This window comes from Xenopus laevis, chromosome 4L (genome assembly GCF_017654675.1).
Source record: "Xenopus laevis strain J_2021 chromosome 4L, Xenopus_laevis_v10.1, whole genome shotgun sequence".
Taxonomy (NCBI): Eukaryota; Metazoa; Chordata; class Amphibia; order Anura; family Pipidae; genus Xenopus; species Xenopus laevis.
In genome coordinates, this window is record NC_054377.1 from 104,214,515 (window position 1) to 104,230,818 (window position 16,304).

The following is a 16,304-nucleotide window of genomic DNA, read 5'->3' on the forward strand; positions in this document are numbered from 1 at the left end:
TGCAAGTGCCACCACAAAGTTTTATTGGGGTTTGCGGAGTATACGAGGCGCAGCTCGACAACTTTACTTATGGATATCTCAAACCCTATATACGTTTTCTTTAATAATGTCCTAAAATGGCCACCGTATGACCGTGCTTTCTTTTTCCCTTAAGAAGCCGCCCAATTTTTAACGTCACAAATGCCACGCAGCACAAGAAAATGGGCGGGCTTTATTGTGTACTCACACTAGGAACCGACCAGATGATGTCATAAGCTTATATCCAATAACAATGCTGCTTTATGGCCAAGCCTATTACTACAGTGAGTTTATACGTGTCATGTGGGCCGACCCGAAAGCGCCAATCCCAAGATGGTTACTCAACGTCAGTCTGGGACTTTGGCAACCCACCTGGTGTCGCTGTTTATGGGCGGTGCCAAGAATTGACTCTATAAAATAAAGCCAAGAAGACAGTGGGCGTGTCAGTGTGTCCGGCTTTGGTGGGTAAGTATGCGCTAAAAGAGCAGTATTCTCAGTATTCTCCGCAATTATAACAGGGTATAATGGAAGAATGATTCTAATCATGTTCAGACTGTCTTGGAACGTACCAACAGTGGCGGGGTAGAATGTTAGAGTGGCTTTAATATTTTGTCTTTGGTTCAGGAGATTCCGTATTGGGCAAGAAAATAAACTGAATGGGGTGGGGGTACAAGTGGGGTACAAGTGAGTATCCCAAATAGGGAGAGGGATGGTGCTGGTTACATGAAGGGGAGAGACATGTGGCCACACATTTAGGAGAACTTCAGAGATGCTGGATTTTATAGGTCCAGGGGGAGCATTTGTTAGGGGTCCCAGCACCAGGGCACATTGGCAGAGGAATTTAAAGACTTAACATTATTATTACTTGGTGTTACATTTGATGGATGTTGTCAGTATATTTATGTTTGATGTATAAGCCCTTTCTATTGTACAGTGCTGTAGAATATTCTGGTGTTAAATAAATATGGAATGGAGTGAGGATTGGTGCGGGATCTGGAGGAATGAGTGAGTTAGGAAAGCTAAAAAGAAGGGGTGTAGAAAGGTAGAAGGACTATTGGAAACTGTAGAGGTAGGTAGTGATAGTGGATGGTGATGGGTTACAGATCAGGGCATACTTACTAACTTTAACCTTTAAAACAGTTCACCTCTAAGAAAGGCACTATGCACAGTGCACTGAAATGTCTGCAGCCCAAGTCAAGTGCATTCATTGAGACATTCTCATTAAAAGAGGCACATTACATGTTGGGAGGATGGTAGGTATAAAGGGCAGGTGGAAGGAAAGTGCAACACAACAAAAGGGGAATGCTTGAGGAGCTTAACGCACATCAGGATGCAGAAAAGGAAGTATATTAACACAAGGCATGTTGTCTTTCTTCTGTTTATTTGGATCAGTGCTGAAACACATAGAGAGTTGTCTCAGATCATTCCCCACTGTGGATACTAAAAAATGATTTTGTGTGTGTGGCACACCTGTATCACTTTATTTGTTATCTGAAAACACAGATGTCCATTTGTCCAAAAAAACCCAAAAAAACAGTTGTATAGGAGTGCCATATGTATACATATTTGGTCAATTGTCCATGCCTGCAATAAGTGATTTATAAATGTATCTGTTCAAGACTGTGAGGCAAATTCCTTCATTAGTACCAATTGCAGCTCTTATATTTCCTGTGTTGGCTCATAAAAATGTTTCCAAATTTGAAGTTTGAGTTAGTTAGAATGCCTGATCATTGTCAAACACGAATTTCCTTATTTTATTAAACTTATTTTATTATGTGAAGCTCAATTTCAGTAAGTGTGATCATGTTTTCCAGATTTGCCGTACAGTATGGATGTGGCAGTTGTTCGTCAGCACCTGTCTGAAGCAGGTCAGAACCACGTGTTACAGTTCTGGGATGAGCTATCCTCGGAACAGAGAAGCAATCTTTTAGAAGAGCTTCATGGTCTAGACTTCCTGGAGTTAAATGGCTTCTTTAAACGAGCAATGGCAGGATTTTCAATCTCATCTTCCCAAGAGAAAGTAGATACAAGAATGGAGGCCGTGCCTCGGGAGGTTCTTGGCAGTGTGACACGGGACAAGGAACATCTACAAGAATGGAAGGCACAAGGTAAATTACAGCATTAAATTGAAGGTAACATGTGAAACCAGTAAGCATACTTAATCAGATAAGAAGTTTGTCAGTGTGTGGTTTGGTTCTGTAATCATTGTGGGTCCTTGTTCTTATAACCACTGATGCTGAAATTGGGGTCAATGGCAGATGTCAAGTTTCTGTGTTCTGGCAGCCTGAGAATACTCCCGAAGTGCTGGGGATTTTAGGCTGAAACCCCTGACGTGTGCAGCTTTGTGGCTATATTTAAATTTGTTTCTCTTTTTCTTTTCTTTTTTAAATACACTCCAAACCATTTAACTTTTCTGAGTGTCTAAAAATGTTGGCTATGTTATGGCAAAGCTACCAAAACTGTATTCTATAATAGAGAATACAGCACAAGGCCCTTTATCTAAAATATTATTGATTGCAGCACTTTGCATTAAAGTGTGGTGTATTAAATTGGTGTGGGACCTACATAACTATGTTTATGTAGTTTAGTGTGAGCTAAACTAGCTATAGTTGACTAGTCCTAGAAGAAACCCAGAATGTCAGCTGACTAAATTCAACATATGTAACGGGTCACATTTCTGTGTAACAATCCAAATAATGTTTTTGTGGACCAGTTGGTCATATGTGGTTACGTGAGTGGAACTGGTCATGTATGGCCAGCTTTAGAAAGCGTATAATATTGACAATTACACAATTGTTTTTTGTTTTTTTTTAAAGATAGGGAGTGGTTAGGACAAAGGTGCATATAAGATTATCCATATGTCAGCAAAGACATTGACATAAATATTTACTGAGCAATCAGATGTGACTCATGCAATTAACAGATTGTAGAGAAGGGGTGATGGCTGAATGGGACCAGCACCTTAGATTGTTTAGAAGGAGTTAATACAAGCACTGCAATTGCTTCCTTGATTTTGAATACTTTGCCTTTCTGTCCTGGCACTTTTATACATGTATTTAAAAGTCTATTGCATAACTGGAGTAATTGACCTGTCTTATCATGTAAACAACTGTCTGGTAAAAAAATAGTAGTGTAAATTGTTGACTGAAGAGCTGCAGAGATAGTTAATGATGACCATATACTATAAGATCCATTCGTTTGGGGACTTCGCCAAAAGAGCGGATCTTTCCCCCAACGTGTCCACCAAAAACAGGCAATATCGGGCTAATCCAATCAGATTACATTGAAGGGAATAGGTTCCAATGGGGCAAGGAGCAGATGTGGTCTTCGATGGGAAAATCAAACCTGCTGATCAACAGCTGGCTGATTTTTGGCCTGCTTGTGGTCAAGAAGGCCCGTTGGAGGGCCCCAGACATGGGCAGATAAGATGCTGAATTGGTTGAATGGGCCCAAATCGGCAGCTTCCACCAGATGGTAGAAAAATATCTTTGCAGCTTATAAGGCAATAGCACATGGAATGTTTTGTTGCCTGCATTTAATATTGACTACTGTGTGTTTCCTTCCAACAGCAATTTATGTACATGGATCCGCTCACACGCTCATTTTCTGCAGTTGGGGAAGTGCCCCTTTCTTTATTATAACACCACTAGTATCAACGTTCTGGGGGGTACACCCTCCCTTCATCCTCATGAAGTGCATGTTAGCTTGTGGAAAGGAAAAAAGGATGTTTGTCGCCCAAGATTGCACGCGACAAAAAATGTCTATTGACATTTTAGATAAATAAATGCTTAGGGTGAAACAGGACTTTTAGGGAAAACAATGGCAACTAATTGGATTTTATTTCCTAACTCCTGCTGTGCTGTCCTATTTGTTTATTTTTTTTCATACATGTATGGAGGTTCTGTTCCCAGCCCAGAATATGCGCACCAGTTGAAATAACAAATCAATGTGTTCACTAATGATGATTGATACTGAACTTTCAGTTATTCATTCTACATCATTATACATACAATACAGTAAAACCATACATGGACTAGTCTAGCATATCGTCTGTGCTAAATACTGTTGGAATAATTTATTTGAGATTTAGATCATGATATGTTATAAAGATTTATAGTGTTTACTTATTTAATTCCATGGTTCTTTCCAGCCTATAACCAAACAATAGAAACCCACAGGACTTTGAGTAATATTGAAAAGTTTCACTGCTCATCGAAGAATGAAAACCTTCATCGACAAACAGTAAAATCTCTTTCACACTAAGGCCAATGGCACACCACGCAGGGGGTCACACTGAACTATGCAGCCAAAAGCTAATTGCTTGCAGATTTTTTTAAACGTGGATTTTCTGTATATGTTCAGCACAAGCCCTATTTGTTGCACTCAGACCTTTCAGGCTCATGTTACAGTATATGGGGCGACTTATCACTTGTGGGAAATCGGAGCTACTCGTGGCTGAAAATGCCTTTGCACAAGTAAACATTGGAAATTGTTGCTGATATATGTCATTATTTGCATGTTATAGAATATCATATGTTTATTTTTTTATAGTTTTGAATTATTTGGCCTATGGCACACATTACGTCTTCTCCACTGGTGGATCACACCTATCCCATGTGTAGTGTAGTGACCGGAATACATGTGAACCATTTTTCACTGTGCACATGGAGCCAGAGAATTCAAACTCAAGCATTTTATGGCCTTAATCCTTCCTGTATGCTGAAACAGGAGGATCATATTAATATCTCAGTACACACACTGGACAGGTGCAGGCAGGATCAGCCTTTTCCCCTTTTTTAACACGTTTACACCAGTGGAGGAACTGCATGTGTGTTGTATGCCTTTCCACCCTTGAAATTGGAATCCTTGACCCGGGCAGCCAAAAAACTATTGCTGGATTAAGCTACAATTTCAGACATTGTATCTTTTTCAGAATGCACCTAAATTGTGTTTTTTTGCATTGGCGTGAATCATCATTTGTGACTACAAACTATCAAATTTTATTCTTTTGTAACATTGACCTGATAACCTAGAAAAATGAAAGTGATGTTTGGCTGTTTTCTTCCAGGTTTAATGGAAATCTCTCGCGGTAAAGTAGCTGTACTACTGCTAGCAGGGGGGCAAGGAACCAGATTGGGAGTGTCCTATCCTAAAGGAATGTATGATGTTGGTCTGCCCTCTCATAAAAGCCTTTACCAGATACAAGCTGAGCGTATCCTGAAACTACAAAGGTTGGCCAAAGAGCTGCATGGTCTAGAATGCACCATTCCCTGGTGAGCCAATTTGCTTTTTTTGCCTCCTTCGATAAAAACATAATAGATGGGTAACTGTGTAGCTTAGCCGACCCAGCAAATCTGCTTCATCTCCTCATTTTGATGGAATATTTTGTTTAGTGTGTTCATGTTCTTGGTAATGTAAAACAAGTCATCATTTTTTTCATAAATGGTTTCCTTGCAGGTACATCATGACCAGTGGGCGCACCATGGAGTCTACTCGTGAATTCTTCCAGAAACATAATTATTTTGGGCTTAGTAAAGAGCATGTGATTCTCTTTCAACAAGGCATGCTGCCAGCAATGAGCTTTGATGGCAAGATCCTCTTAGAAGAGCAGGACAAGCTCTCCATGGCCCCAGGTTATTAACACTTTTAATGGTGTCTTAACATTTGTTTTTCCAAGTGTTGCTTCAGTTATCTGTCTGCTACTGCTATAATAACCATTGGGCTCTTTTGTGCGCAGATGGAAATGGTGGGCTATACAGAGCACTTGGTGCACATGGTGTGCTGAAAGACATGGAGGGGAGAGGAGTGGAGTATATACATGTATACTGTGTCGACAACATCTTGGTGAAAGTGGCAGATCCTGTTTTCATTGGGTTTTGTGTGAAGAAGGAAGCAGATTGTGGGGCCAAGGTAAAATAAAACAGAAAGCAATTTAGTACTTTAACACTTGACATTGTTGCAAGCTATAAAATGCTGTAAATTATATTCTTTCCTGTGTATTTGGATATAAAACATCTTCTGCGTGACTCATTGTGTTTAAAAAAGGAGTTTGCCATAAAAAGATCACCTTGACCTATTCTAAATATTGCAATTTAAAAAGTTAAAATGTGTTCAAAAAGATTCACTTCAAGCACAGGTATGGGATCCATTATCCGAAAACCCGTTATCCAGAATGCTCCTAACTATGGAAAGGCCGTCTCCCATAGACTCCATTTTATCGAAATAATCCAAATTTTTAAAAATGATTTCCTTTTTCATCATAATAATAATAATAATAATAATAATAAAACAGTAGCTTGTACTTGACCCAAACTAAGATATAATTAATCATTATTAGAAACAAAACCAGCCTGTTGGGTTTATTCAATGTTTTCTAGTAGACTTAAGGCATGAAGTTCCAAATTACGGAAAGATCCATTATCCGCAATGCCCCAGGTCCTGAGCATTCTGGATTACAGGTCCCATACCTGTACAATATTAATGCATAGTATAAAGTGAGTCCTTATTCTCTTTGCTCCTGCATGCCTGTGTAAATATAGAGAAGAGCTGTGTTATTCCGATGGGCGTTAATTGTTTTACTGATTCAGTGCTATAGATTTACCTTTATCTTTACCATGATTATTTATAGAGAAGCAGGATTAGAGATTTAAAAGCAAGGCCATCAGATTCTCCAGAGTCTTAAATCTTAGGGCAAAGCTGATACCCTCATAAGGAGGGCGGTGTTATCAAAAGGGTGACATATATGTGAAATTGTACCTTTGTCACAAGACTTGGCAGTAAGAGAAGGGCGGGGCTATAGAGGGAGAACTGTATATGAACTTTTTCCTGATTTACACAGGTTTTTCATGCATAAAGGGGATTTTCCCTGAGGGCTTTAGCAGATTAGAAATCATTTGCTGCTCATTCAGGTGGATATTACCTGTCCTCTTTAAGAAACTACACGGCCTTTGGTATTTTCATTACCATAAATAAAAAATAAAAAAACACTGCCTAGAAAGCATCATTAGTTAGTTGATATTTGCATTGTATTTTGGTCCCATATTCCATTTAGCCTTTGCCTACATTGCACCTTTCAGGCAAACAAAGGGGGGGATAAAATTGCCCATACACTAGCCAAACTTGTGTGAATATTGTAAGACTTGGCCAAATGTGAAAGGCCGGTTACCATTATTTAGATAAAATATAAAAGGAGGAATTGCACCCCTTTCTCCCAATATACTACTCATTCCCAGACAGTCATGCAGTGCTGTTAAAAACCAACCAAACTGTCGGGCTGCATCCAGCAATTTGGCTTAACTCAAAAAGCAGAGGTCCTTTTAATGATAATGGCTTTGTTTCTGTCTGTAGGTAGTGGAGAAGATGAATCCAACAGAACCAGTGGGTGTTGTTTGCCGTGTGGATGGTGTGTACCAAGTGGTGGAGTACAGTGAGATCACACTGGCAACGGCACAAGCTCGCAGTGCAGATGGACGGCTAATGTACAACGCAGGAAATATTGCCAACCACTTTTTCACACGACGGTTTCTTCAGGAGGTTGTGGAGTAAGAACGCTTGGTTTAGCAAATTTGTTCTAAATGATTTTGACCAAATTGGTTGGCAGGGTAAAGTTTGGTTAAAAAGGGTTGCGTTTGCTGCACTTTTTTGCTGTAGCTAAACATATAATAGAAACTTAATATGACAGTGGAACACCTGCCATTGTGTGTGCACCTGCATATTTGGACTGCCAAATCATTGCGTGTTTTTAAGCCATTAACCTGTAGCTGTAAAGCACATATACAGCCTTTCCCTTGCAGAGTTACTTGTATATGGTTGCATTCTTGCTACAGCCATAGGCGGTTTTGTCAAGTATTCAATGAACAGTAACACCAAAAAAAAAAAAATGTTTTAAAGTAATGAAAATATCATGTATTGTTGCCCTGCACTGGGAAAACTGATGTTTGCTTCAGAAACACTACTATAGTTCATATAAACAAACTGCTGTGTAGCAAGGGCGTAAACTGAAAAAAAGTCTATATGGCACAGGTTAAATAGTGGATAACGGATAACACCATTATGTTCTACAGAGCTTATCTGCTGTGTAACCGGAGCCTTTTCTCCTTTGAATGGCTGCCCCCATTGCTACACAGCAGCATATTTATATAAACAATAGTATCTGTTTCTGAAGCAAACACCAATTTTACCAGTTCAGGGTAATACTACATTATATTTTTTATGTTAAAACACTTTCATTTTTTGATGTTACTGTTCTTTTAAGTTGGCCATACTGTATATGGGGCAATAAAATAAAGTCCTCTTATTGGCTCAAGTATGGGACCCTCCTATGGGCCTGCCTGACTGATATGTGACCTGAAACAGATATCCTGTTGGGATGAAAGATTAGATCAGTGGTGCAATTCCTCAGGCCAAACAGTTGGATCAGCTGATATTTCCCATATTGAGGTTTGGTGACCTCACCAGCTTTAGTGAAAGCATTCCATCTGTCCTGTTATTGGAGTGGAGCATTGATTTTGTTTTCTAATGTGCTTTTTTTTTTTTTTTTTTTTTTTTTTTTTTTAAATAATTTCCTGTAGGGTCCATGAACCTCAATTGCAGCATCATGTGGCGCTGAAGAAAATCCCATATGTGGACACACATGGTGTGCGTATACATCCGGAGAAACCAAATGGGATGAAAATGGAGAAATTTGTTTTTGATATTTTCCAGTTTGCCAAGTAAGTGTTAAGTAAAAAAAAAAAAAAAAAAGTTGTACTTTTGTATCCCTTGTTTTACCCTTTTTAGTACTATCATATTCACTTCTTCCCACATTTAGAAAATTTGTAGTTTTTGAGGTGTTGCGAGAAGAGGAGTTTTCACCTCTGAAAAATGCAGATAGCCAGAATGGAAAGGACAATCCAACTACAGCACGCCATGCCCTTATGTCCCTACATCACTGCTGGGTGCTCAATGCTGGGGGACACTTTGTGGATGAAAATGGAACATGGATTCCAGCCATTCCTCTGTAAGTAACTGGTATCCTGGAAAAGTGTCAAGGTCCAATAAAGGGACACATAACATAAAATAGTTCTTGTAATATAGAGATGAAGCACAATGCAAAAGTTAGATGTGTTTTATGTGCATGACTCTCATAGCCACTAGATGGCAGGAACAGAGAATTCCTGAAATGTAGAGGCAAGAAGGATGGGACGATTTGCATATACAAATTAGGATTTGGTTCGGCCAGGCACAAGGATTCGGCTAAATCTGAATCCTGCTGAAAAAGGCTGAATTCCAAACCATATCCTGGATTTGGTGCATCCATAATTCGCATAAAGTAGAGAGATGGTTGCTGTAGCACACAAGCAGTTGAATTACCAGTTACAGGAATCCCTTTGATATGGATATTTTGCCTTCAGGTGTGACGTGGAATGCAAGCTTCTGGACAACCGGTTTACTATGAAGCATACATTATCCATATACATTGTGTAAAACGCTATATATATGAATGCATGGATGTGTATATAAAAATGTCAAACCCAAGATGGCAATATCTAACACTAATATCTTCTAGTATCTTCCTTTTCATTTTAACATCACCCTTTTTTGTACCTTGTCCTACTAGGCCTTACCATACTTTGGAAGTTTCCTCTATTGTGCTCTGTAACCAAAGATCGTATCTAACTTTTGTCAGGTTATCAAAGTGGTTTTCTCAATTATTTCAAATGCAGTGAAGGTATTTTGTAAGAAATTACTTTACGCTGCCCAGGATATCCTGAAGCTGTTTTAGGGCTTTCGTTTAATACCGAACATCCTCTTTAGCTGAATGCAGCACACTGGCAAAAACCTTATTTGTGTTGTTTAGTGTGACTGCTTCCTAGATGCAAAAAAAAAAATCCTGAGACAAAAGGCTGGGAATTGTCACCAGCAAAAGCCAGACAATCACTGTTGTTATGGCTCGTACAAGTCACTGGCTAGAGTCTGGTATGCCTCTGGCCTACAGTTTATTTTAATCACAGCGAATCTCTTTTCACCATACTCTGTGATAATAGTATAAGGAATTATCACTGTAGAACTGGAATATGCCAGAAAAAAATTGAATCGTGGCAATTGAAATGCACCATGTTCCATTGCCCTCAAATAATTTTCATTAGGATAAAAAATAAAAAAACTCAATTCACATTTTTATTACATCTTTATTTTCAAAACAGCCAAACCAATGGAGTGTGTGGAGCGGCGCAGGACCATGCCGAGAAAAAGTAATTATGTCTGTACAGGGTCTGTCCTACTGTCTGCTCCTGACGGTGGAGGGGAATAAAACAAAGCTTGCTTTTCTAAACCTGTTTGGCTATTGGCCCAGCATTGCATGCCTTCATATTAACTTTCTTTTCTTCTCAGGCTGAACATCTAAAGAAAAATGTCAATGGCCCCCAAAAGGGCATTTTCTTTCTAAACCCTTTCTTCAACTCTCTCTCTCTCTCAAACAAACTATGAATTAGTTTTAGGTTTGCACCACTGAGCATCATATTTAAGTCAAGATTTACTACAGCAAATTTGAGCCACCAGTTAGGTCTGCCTATACCTGAGCTGCTGCTTGGCTTTCTTGGATTTATTCATAGTTGCTTGTTAGAGGAATTTCCTAAAACCAGATGGTCATTCCAGTCATAATGATTTTATAAATCCTCTGTCTAGTCAGTGAGTAATATGTTACACCCTAGCAAGCAAACAAGTAACCTATTACTCACATATTGCTCGAAATCCAAATTTGGTCTCTTGAGATCGAAAAACATTAATGTAACCCGTTACTAATTTGCCAGGACCCTGTATGTGCCAGTATGATATTCATGTAAAGTAGTGTAATAGAATTTCAGTATATGCATGGATTGCTTGTAGGGGGAAGGAGGGGCTTTATCAACAAATATTTCGTACAAGCAATTACAATTGGCAAGAAGGCATACCAGGAAATATTAGCATTCGTTCCCACATAGGGTTTAACTATAAAATGTAAAAGGTTCCAGTGCACAGCATATAAGAAGGCTCCGTGAAACTAGGTACAGCATGGTTACAGCTTCCACGATGACTGCAGCTTGTCCCTGCAAAAACATGGGTGAAATAGCAGTTCCGCACCACTTACCTTAATCAGACCTGTTACCAGCTAGAAGACTTTGCATAGTAATATGAGTCTCAAGTGGTATTTTCTCTTTTCCTGGCTGTACTCTTTACACTTATTTCGCACTTTACTCTGTCTAAAAATCTACATTTATTTTTTTATCCGTTCTTCATAAGGACCTATCCGTGTAGCTTCACCATAATGTCACAGCTGCTTTAGCCAAGTTTTGTGATGTAACTTTTTTTTCCCCTCCCCAGTATGAAGGATGCTGGCGACGTGCCCATTCAATGCGAAATTTCCCCCTTGACTTCCTACGCTGGTGAGGTAAGGTCTTGCCTAACTTAATGCAATTGAAAGTGGTTTTTTGAAAGTGTAAGAATCGGTATTGCTTTTTTAAGTTTAGGGGGTGATTTATGAATGTTTGAATAGAATTTTTTTCCATAATTTTGAATTATTTTGTACCAAAACTCCCAAATTTAAATTATATTTTCAAAAACTTGAATGTAAAGAGTCGGCATCTAATAGCTTGCAAGTTCATGTACAGTACAAGTCAGTGGGGGTTATCCTTGGTAAAACTCAAGACATTTTTTTAAACGCGTTTTGTGCTTGTAAACTAACAAATTTGTTTTTTTCTGTGATTGTATTTTTATAATTGTATTTTTTAATAAACAAGCAAATGTTCAAGTTTTTAATTAGTGCGTTTAATCGAAGTAGATAAAAACCTCTAAAACCACACAAATTAGATTTTTGATAAGCCCATTAAAGTGGTTTAAGCAGAGATGATGTGGTTTATGCTGTGCTTAAGCATCCTATTCCTTGCATAGGCTAATGGCACAGGGGCTATTTTGACAGTCATCATCAAAAACCGTGGGACCAGGCAGTCACCATTTTCCATAGCGATCTTTGGGAAACTCTTGGGATTACTGATCAGAGGTTAATGTGCTTTACCCCATAGGCCTTACTTACAGAGGCAGCACAACAGCATATTGTACACAAAGCCTTTGGCATGGCATAAAAACATGGTTGTATATTATAACAAATCTATTTCCTTGCAATGAAAATGTAGATTCCAGGCATAGGCATCCCAATGAAAATTGTGGTGTGTTTTTGCTATTGAATATATTGTAACCTTTAAAAAAAGCAGAACGTTACACATTCTACCATGTTGTGTTTGAAGGAACAGTATCACCAAAAACTGACCATGTTTTATAGTAATTAAAATATAACGTACAGTTGCCCTGCACTGGTAAAACTGATCTGTTTGCTTCAGAAACACTACTGTAGCGTGTATAGACTAGCAATGGAGGCAATTGAAATAAGGCTAAATGCTACCGGTTAAATCGTGGATAACTGATAACCTCTATAGAACACCATAATCACAACAGTATATTATTTCTTAATTACCTTTAAAACACTTTCAATTTTCTTTTTCGGGGTTACCATTCCTTTAAAAAGATGTTTACTGCAAATGTTCCTGCCTTCTATTAGTATATTTCCTATCTACAGATACAAATATATCCCACTGCTCTGCCCCCTTCCTCTTTTGAGGACATTCACCAAAAAAACCTGGGTCATAATTCTTAAAATGTTTTTAATTCTTTAGTTCAGCAATAGTGATATGCGATCCGGCCCGATACCCGCAGGTTGGGTAGGTTTGGGCCGTTCTTGCATGCTCCTTCCCGGGTCGCAGGCGGGTGAAGGTTAGCTCTTCTGACTGCTCTCCCCGCCCGCAACCTTCCAAATTCCGGTTTCCGGGTTGAGCTTTTACAGACACGCGCCTATCGCCCCGCCCCTTTTGTGACGCCATCGGCGGGACAGGGCAGCGTGGGTCTATAAAAGAAACCCGGAAGTCGGGCAGGTGGGGAAAAGCCCAACCCGCACATTACTATTCAGCAGGTCAATCTGTATCTCACTTATCTTTATAATAAGATCAAAGAAAGCAAAACATTAATGTAGCTGATAGGTATTTTTCCTTATATTCCAGCAAATAAGTTTCATCAACTCATAGAACTAGTGAATTGTCACTTCTCTAATTATTTTACTGGATTAGGCCTTCTTACGGACGTCTGTTTTTATTTCAGGGTCTGGAGCCCTATGTTCACAATCAGGAATTCCATGCCCCTCTGATAATAGATGAGAATGGAGTTCACCAGCAGGTTATGAATGGCACCAGCTTTTAGAGCCTATGAAGAACGTGAATGTGTTGTGCTTAAATAATTGGGTGTGGGTATATGATTGTAAGGTACTAAAGGACAATGTTAATCACAGGGGTCTTCAACATCATTCTTCTGCCACTACAGAAATGTGAAGGTTTTATCTGAAGCCTGTTTTACTTGACAAAACATATGGAAGGAAAATATACATATTTATTGCATGTTCTCCATCTTAAAGCAAATATCTTTTTTTTTTTAATATTGTACATAGTATACTCTTGTACATTTACAAAATATTTAAAATATTTTAACGGTACTCTACAGTCTTTTACTTTCATCTGTATGCAAATTTTTATTTAATTTTTCTAAAGGAATCGGTCATTTGAAGTAAATAAAATTTCCGATCAGCAAGGTTATTAAACCTCAGTTGTGAATCTTACTTTTCTGGAGCAGTTCTTTTTGGTTATTGCTCCACAACTTTTATTTTGTATTCTAAACAGTCAGTCACAGATGTCGGGGAGTCGGCTTGTGGAAAATGGGGATTCTGGGCGGATGAAGAAATGGGGGAATTATAATCTTTTGGTATTTGCTTTTTCAAAATGGAATAACTTTTAGCTGGCAACAAGGAACATCTGATGGCTCAAACTAGATCAAAAATCCAGAGCGAGATGGACAGGATTGCGTTGAAGACAGAGCCCACAGCTGTTCCTTAGCTTGTGCATCTGAATGTTATTATTCAGGGTTAGGAAGCCCTTATAGGGACTTATTTATAAACTAAAATTGCCCATGGGCAGTAGTAACCCACAGCAACCAATTAGTAATTGGATTTTTTTCAGTCCGCTTCTGGTTAAACAGTGAATGCAAGCTTTTGATTGGTTGCCACTTTTAACTGTCTGGGGGCATATTTGCCCTGTGTTTATAAATGAGCCCCGTATGTGTCTTAAGCAGCCATGTATTTGAGAAAGACAGTTGAAGACAAAAAGGCACTGTATTCACTAGGAAGGCCTCAGCTCAGGTCTTTGTGCATATACATTTCATCAGAAAGCTTCCCAAGGCGACTGCTTCCCAGGCCTGTCCTTAAAGGGGAAGGAAACCTAGTCGACACAAACCCCCCACCTCCTGTTTTTTTGCCCCTTTAAGGACAGGCCTGGGAAAGCCGTTCCTGCTTTGAACGGCGTTTTGGCGCATGCCCAGTAGGATCATTTTGCCGGTACGGATCTACTGCGCATGCGCCAAAAGTCACGCGCATGCGCAGTAGATCGTACCGGCGAAATGATCCTACTGCGCATGCGCCGTTCAAAGCAGGAAGAAGATTGCGTGGAAGAAGATGTCATCTGTGAACTCCCTGGACTGGACCTGCGCAGAAGGGTAAGTAACAAGTTAGGAGCATTTGCCCAGCGGGACGGGTAGGCCAGGGGGGAGGAGGGAGGGTGGGCAAAAAAACAGGAGGTGGGGGGTTTGTGTCGACTAGGTTTCCTTCCCCTTTAAGCAAGTGCAATAAACATGAATACTCAATTTTATGATTGTAATGTTTTTCTAACAATATATAAATGAGACAAAACATTATAATAGATGTTTTATTGTGCAGCTTATGTAGGAAAGATTACAAAAGTACAATACAACTCTGCTATAAAATATAAATAGAACATGTAGTCTCCCTAATTTTTATAGGTCAGAATCCGTAGATAAATGCCATTACAGTATGTATCTAAGAAACAAAATATAACTTTACATATATATTTATGCTTGACAATTTCCCATACAAAAAGTCTTTTCACATGGCCCTGCCACTGTGATTTATCCAGTTCAGCAGCCTGCCCCATTGAGCTGACAGGTTACTATCCAAGGGAAAACGTCATAAAGTGAAAAAAGGTAAGAACAGCAAAACAAGACTGGACTTCGGTTCTTCAATATGAAGTGTTTTGTATAAGCCTTTAACAGAACTTCACTGCATGTCTCAGTCCTATAAGACGGCATGTTGTGGGACTTACAGGTGAGGAAACAATACAGAGTGAAGATTAAAATAAAAGCAGCCCATCGTATCTTGTGGGTCCCTAAATATTTTAGCAATGCTATGCCCTTTGGAGATATCCTTAAATGGGTAATTTAACTTTATTCCCTGCATTGAAGCTTAAAACAGACCAGTTCTCTTGTGTAGAACATTTTTACCCGTGTGTGTGTGTGTGTGTTGCCTTTTCTGTAATTCACTCTAATCACCCAAAATATTTACATTTCCCATTGAATAATTAAAGCTGCGTTTTGTTGGTCATCTTGGGAAGTTAAAAGAATGACAATTCTGCATTTCTCAGTCTAATAAGAAACATCATTCCATCCTGTTGGTTTGGGCAATATTGATGTTCCAAAGAGTCTTGTTCCTGGTCAAACATTTTGATGTTTAGCATATGTACAGTGTTCTAGTGTGAATTTAGGGAATCGGAGACCTGTTTTCAATCCAGTGTGCATCCCCCAGGTGGCAGGCAAGAGCAGCATTAGCAGTGCAGGCGGTTATTATGCCACATCAGACATACCGTCTGAGTTATAAGACATGCAGAGTAGATGAGGATGTCTGTACTGCATGGCACTTCCAGGCAAACTGGCAAAATTAGTGTTTTGGTATGCAGACAAGAAACACGATTACAGTATAATCTGCAACATCCAGTTTTAACAGTGTATTGCTTAAAGGCTTCTAGCTTGTTAGCTGTACATTGTCCTCTTAGTGGGTTTTGGTACATCATATGTGATGTACTATCTTGGTTTAGGCACGCTGCCCATCCCTCCCCTTGCATTATTCCCCATTACTTTATCCTATATTTGCTCTGTGTACCTTCCACTAATATTACTATTTTCCCACCTACTTCATGCTGGCCGCGTAGGCACAACCTTCTTCTGAGTGATCTTATAGGCTAGTTGGTTTCTCCATTAGTCCATTTGCCAACACTTATGTGTAAACAAACCCACAAACAACTCAATACCACCATTGATGAGTCTACTCCAACTTTTCATTGTCCTTCTAAGGCTGTGGGCACACAGGCTAATGGATCTGGCTGCGG

General features: G+C 39.3%; 1 protein-coding gene across 4 annotated transcripts; it reads left to right on the forward strand.

Annotated features, from left to right (window-relative positions):
* Positions 1-330: 330 nt before the first annotated feature.
* On the forward strand, positions 331-14,050 carry uap1.L (UDP-N-acetylglucosamine pyrophosphorylase 1 L homeolog). 4 transcript variants are annotated; one of them, XM_018256321.2, is made up of 11 exons: positions 331-483; positions 1,833-2,126; positions 5,087-5,291; positions 5,476-5,651; positions 5,756-5,928; positions 7,366-7,559; positions 8,589-8,729; positions 8,828-9,016; positions 10,203-10,250; positions 11,359-11,425; positions 13,183-14,050. In XM_018256321.2, the coding sequence occupies exons 2-11, from the start codon at positions 1,847-1,849 to the stop codon at positions 13,279-13,281; spliced, it is 1,572 nt and encodes a 523-aa protein (XP_018111810.1). In that variant the 5' UTR covers positions 331-483; positions 1,833-1,846; the 3' UTR covers positions 13,282-14,050. The 4 variants fall into 4 exon arrangements, with proteins under 4 accessions (XP_018111810.1, XP_041445002.1, XP_041445001.1 ...); XM_041589067.1 differs by having other exon boundaries at positions 341-483; positions 1,846-2,126; XM_041589068.1 differs by lacking the exon at positions 10,203-10,250.
* The last annotated feature ends 2,254 nt before the right edge of the window (positions 14,051-16,304 follow it).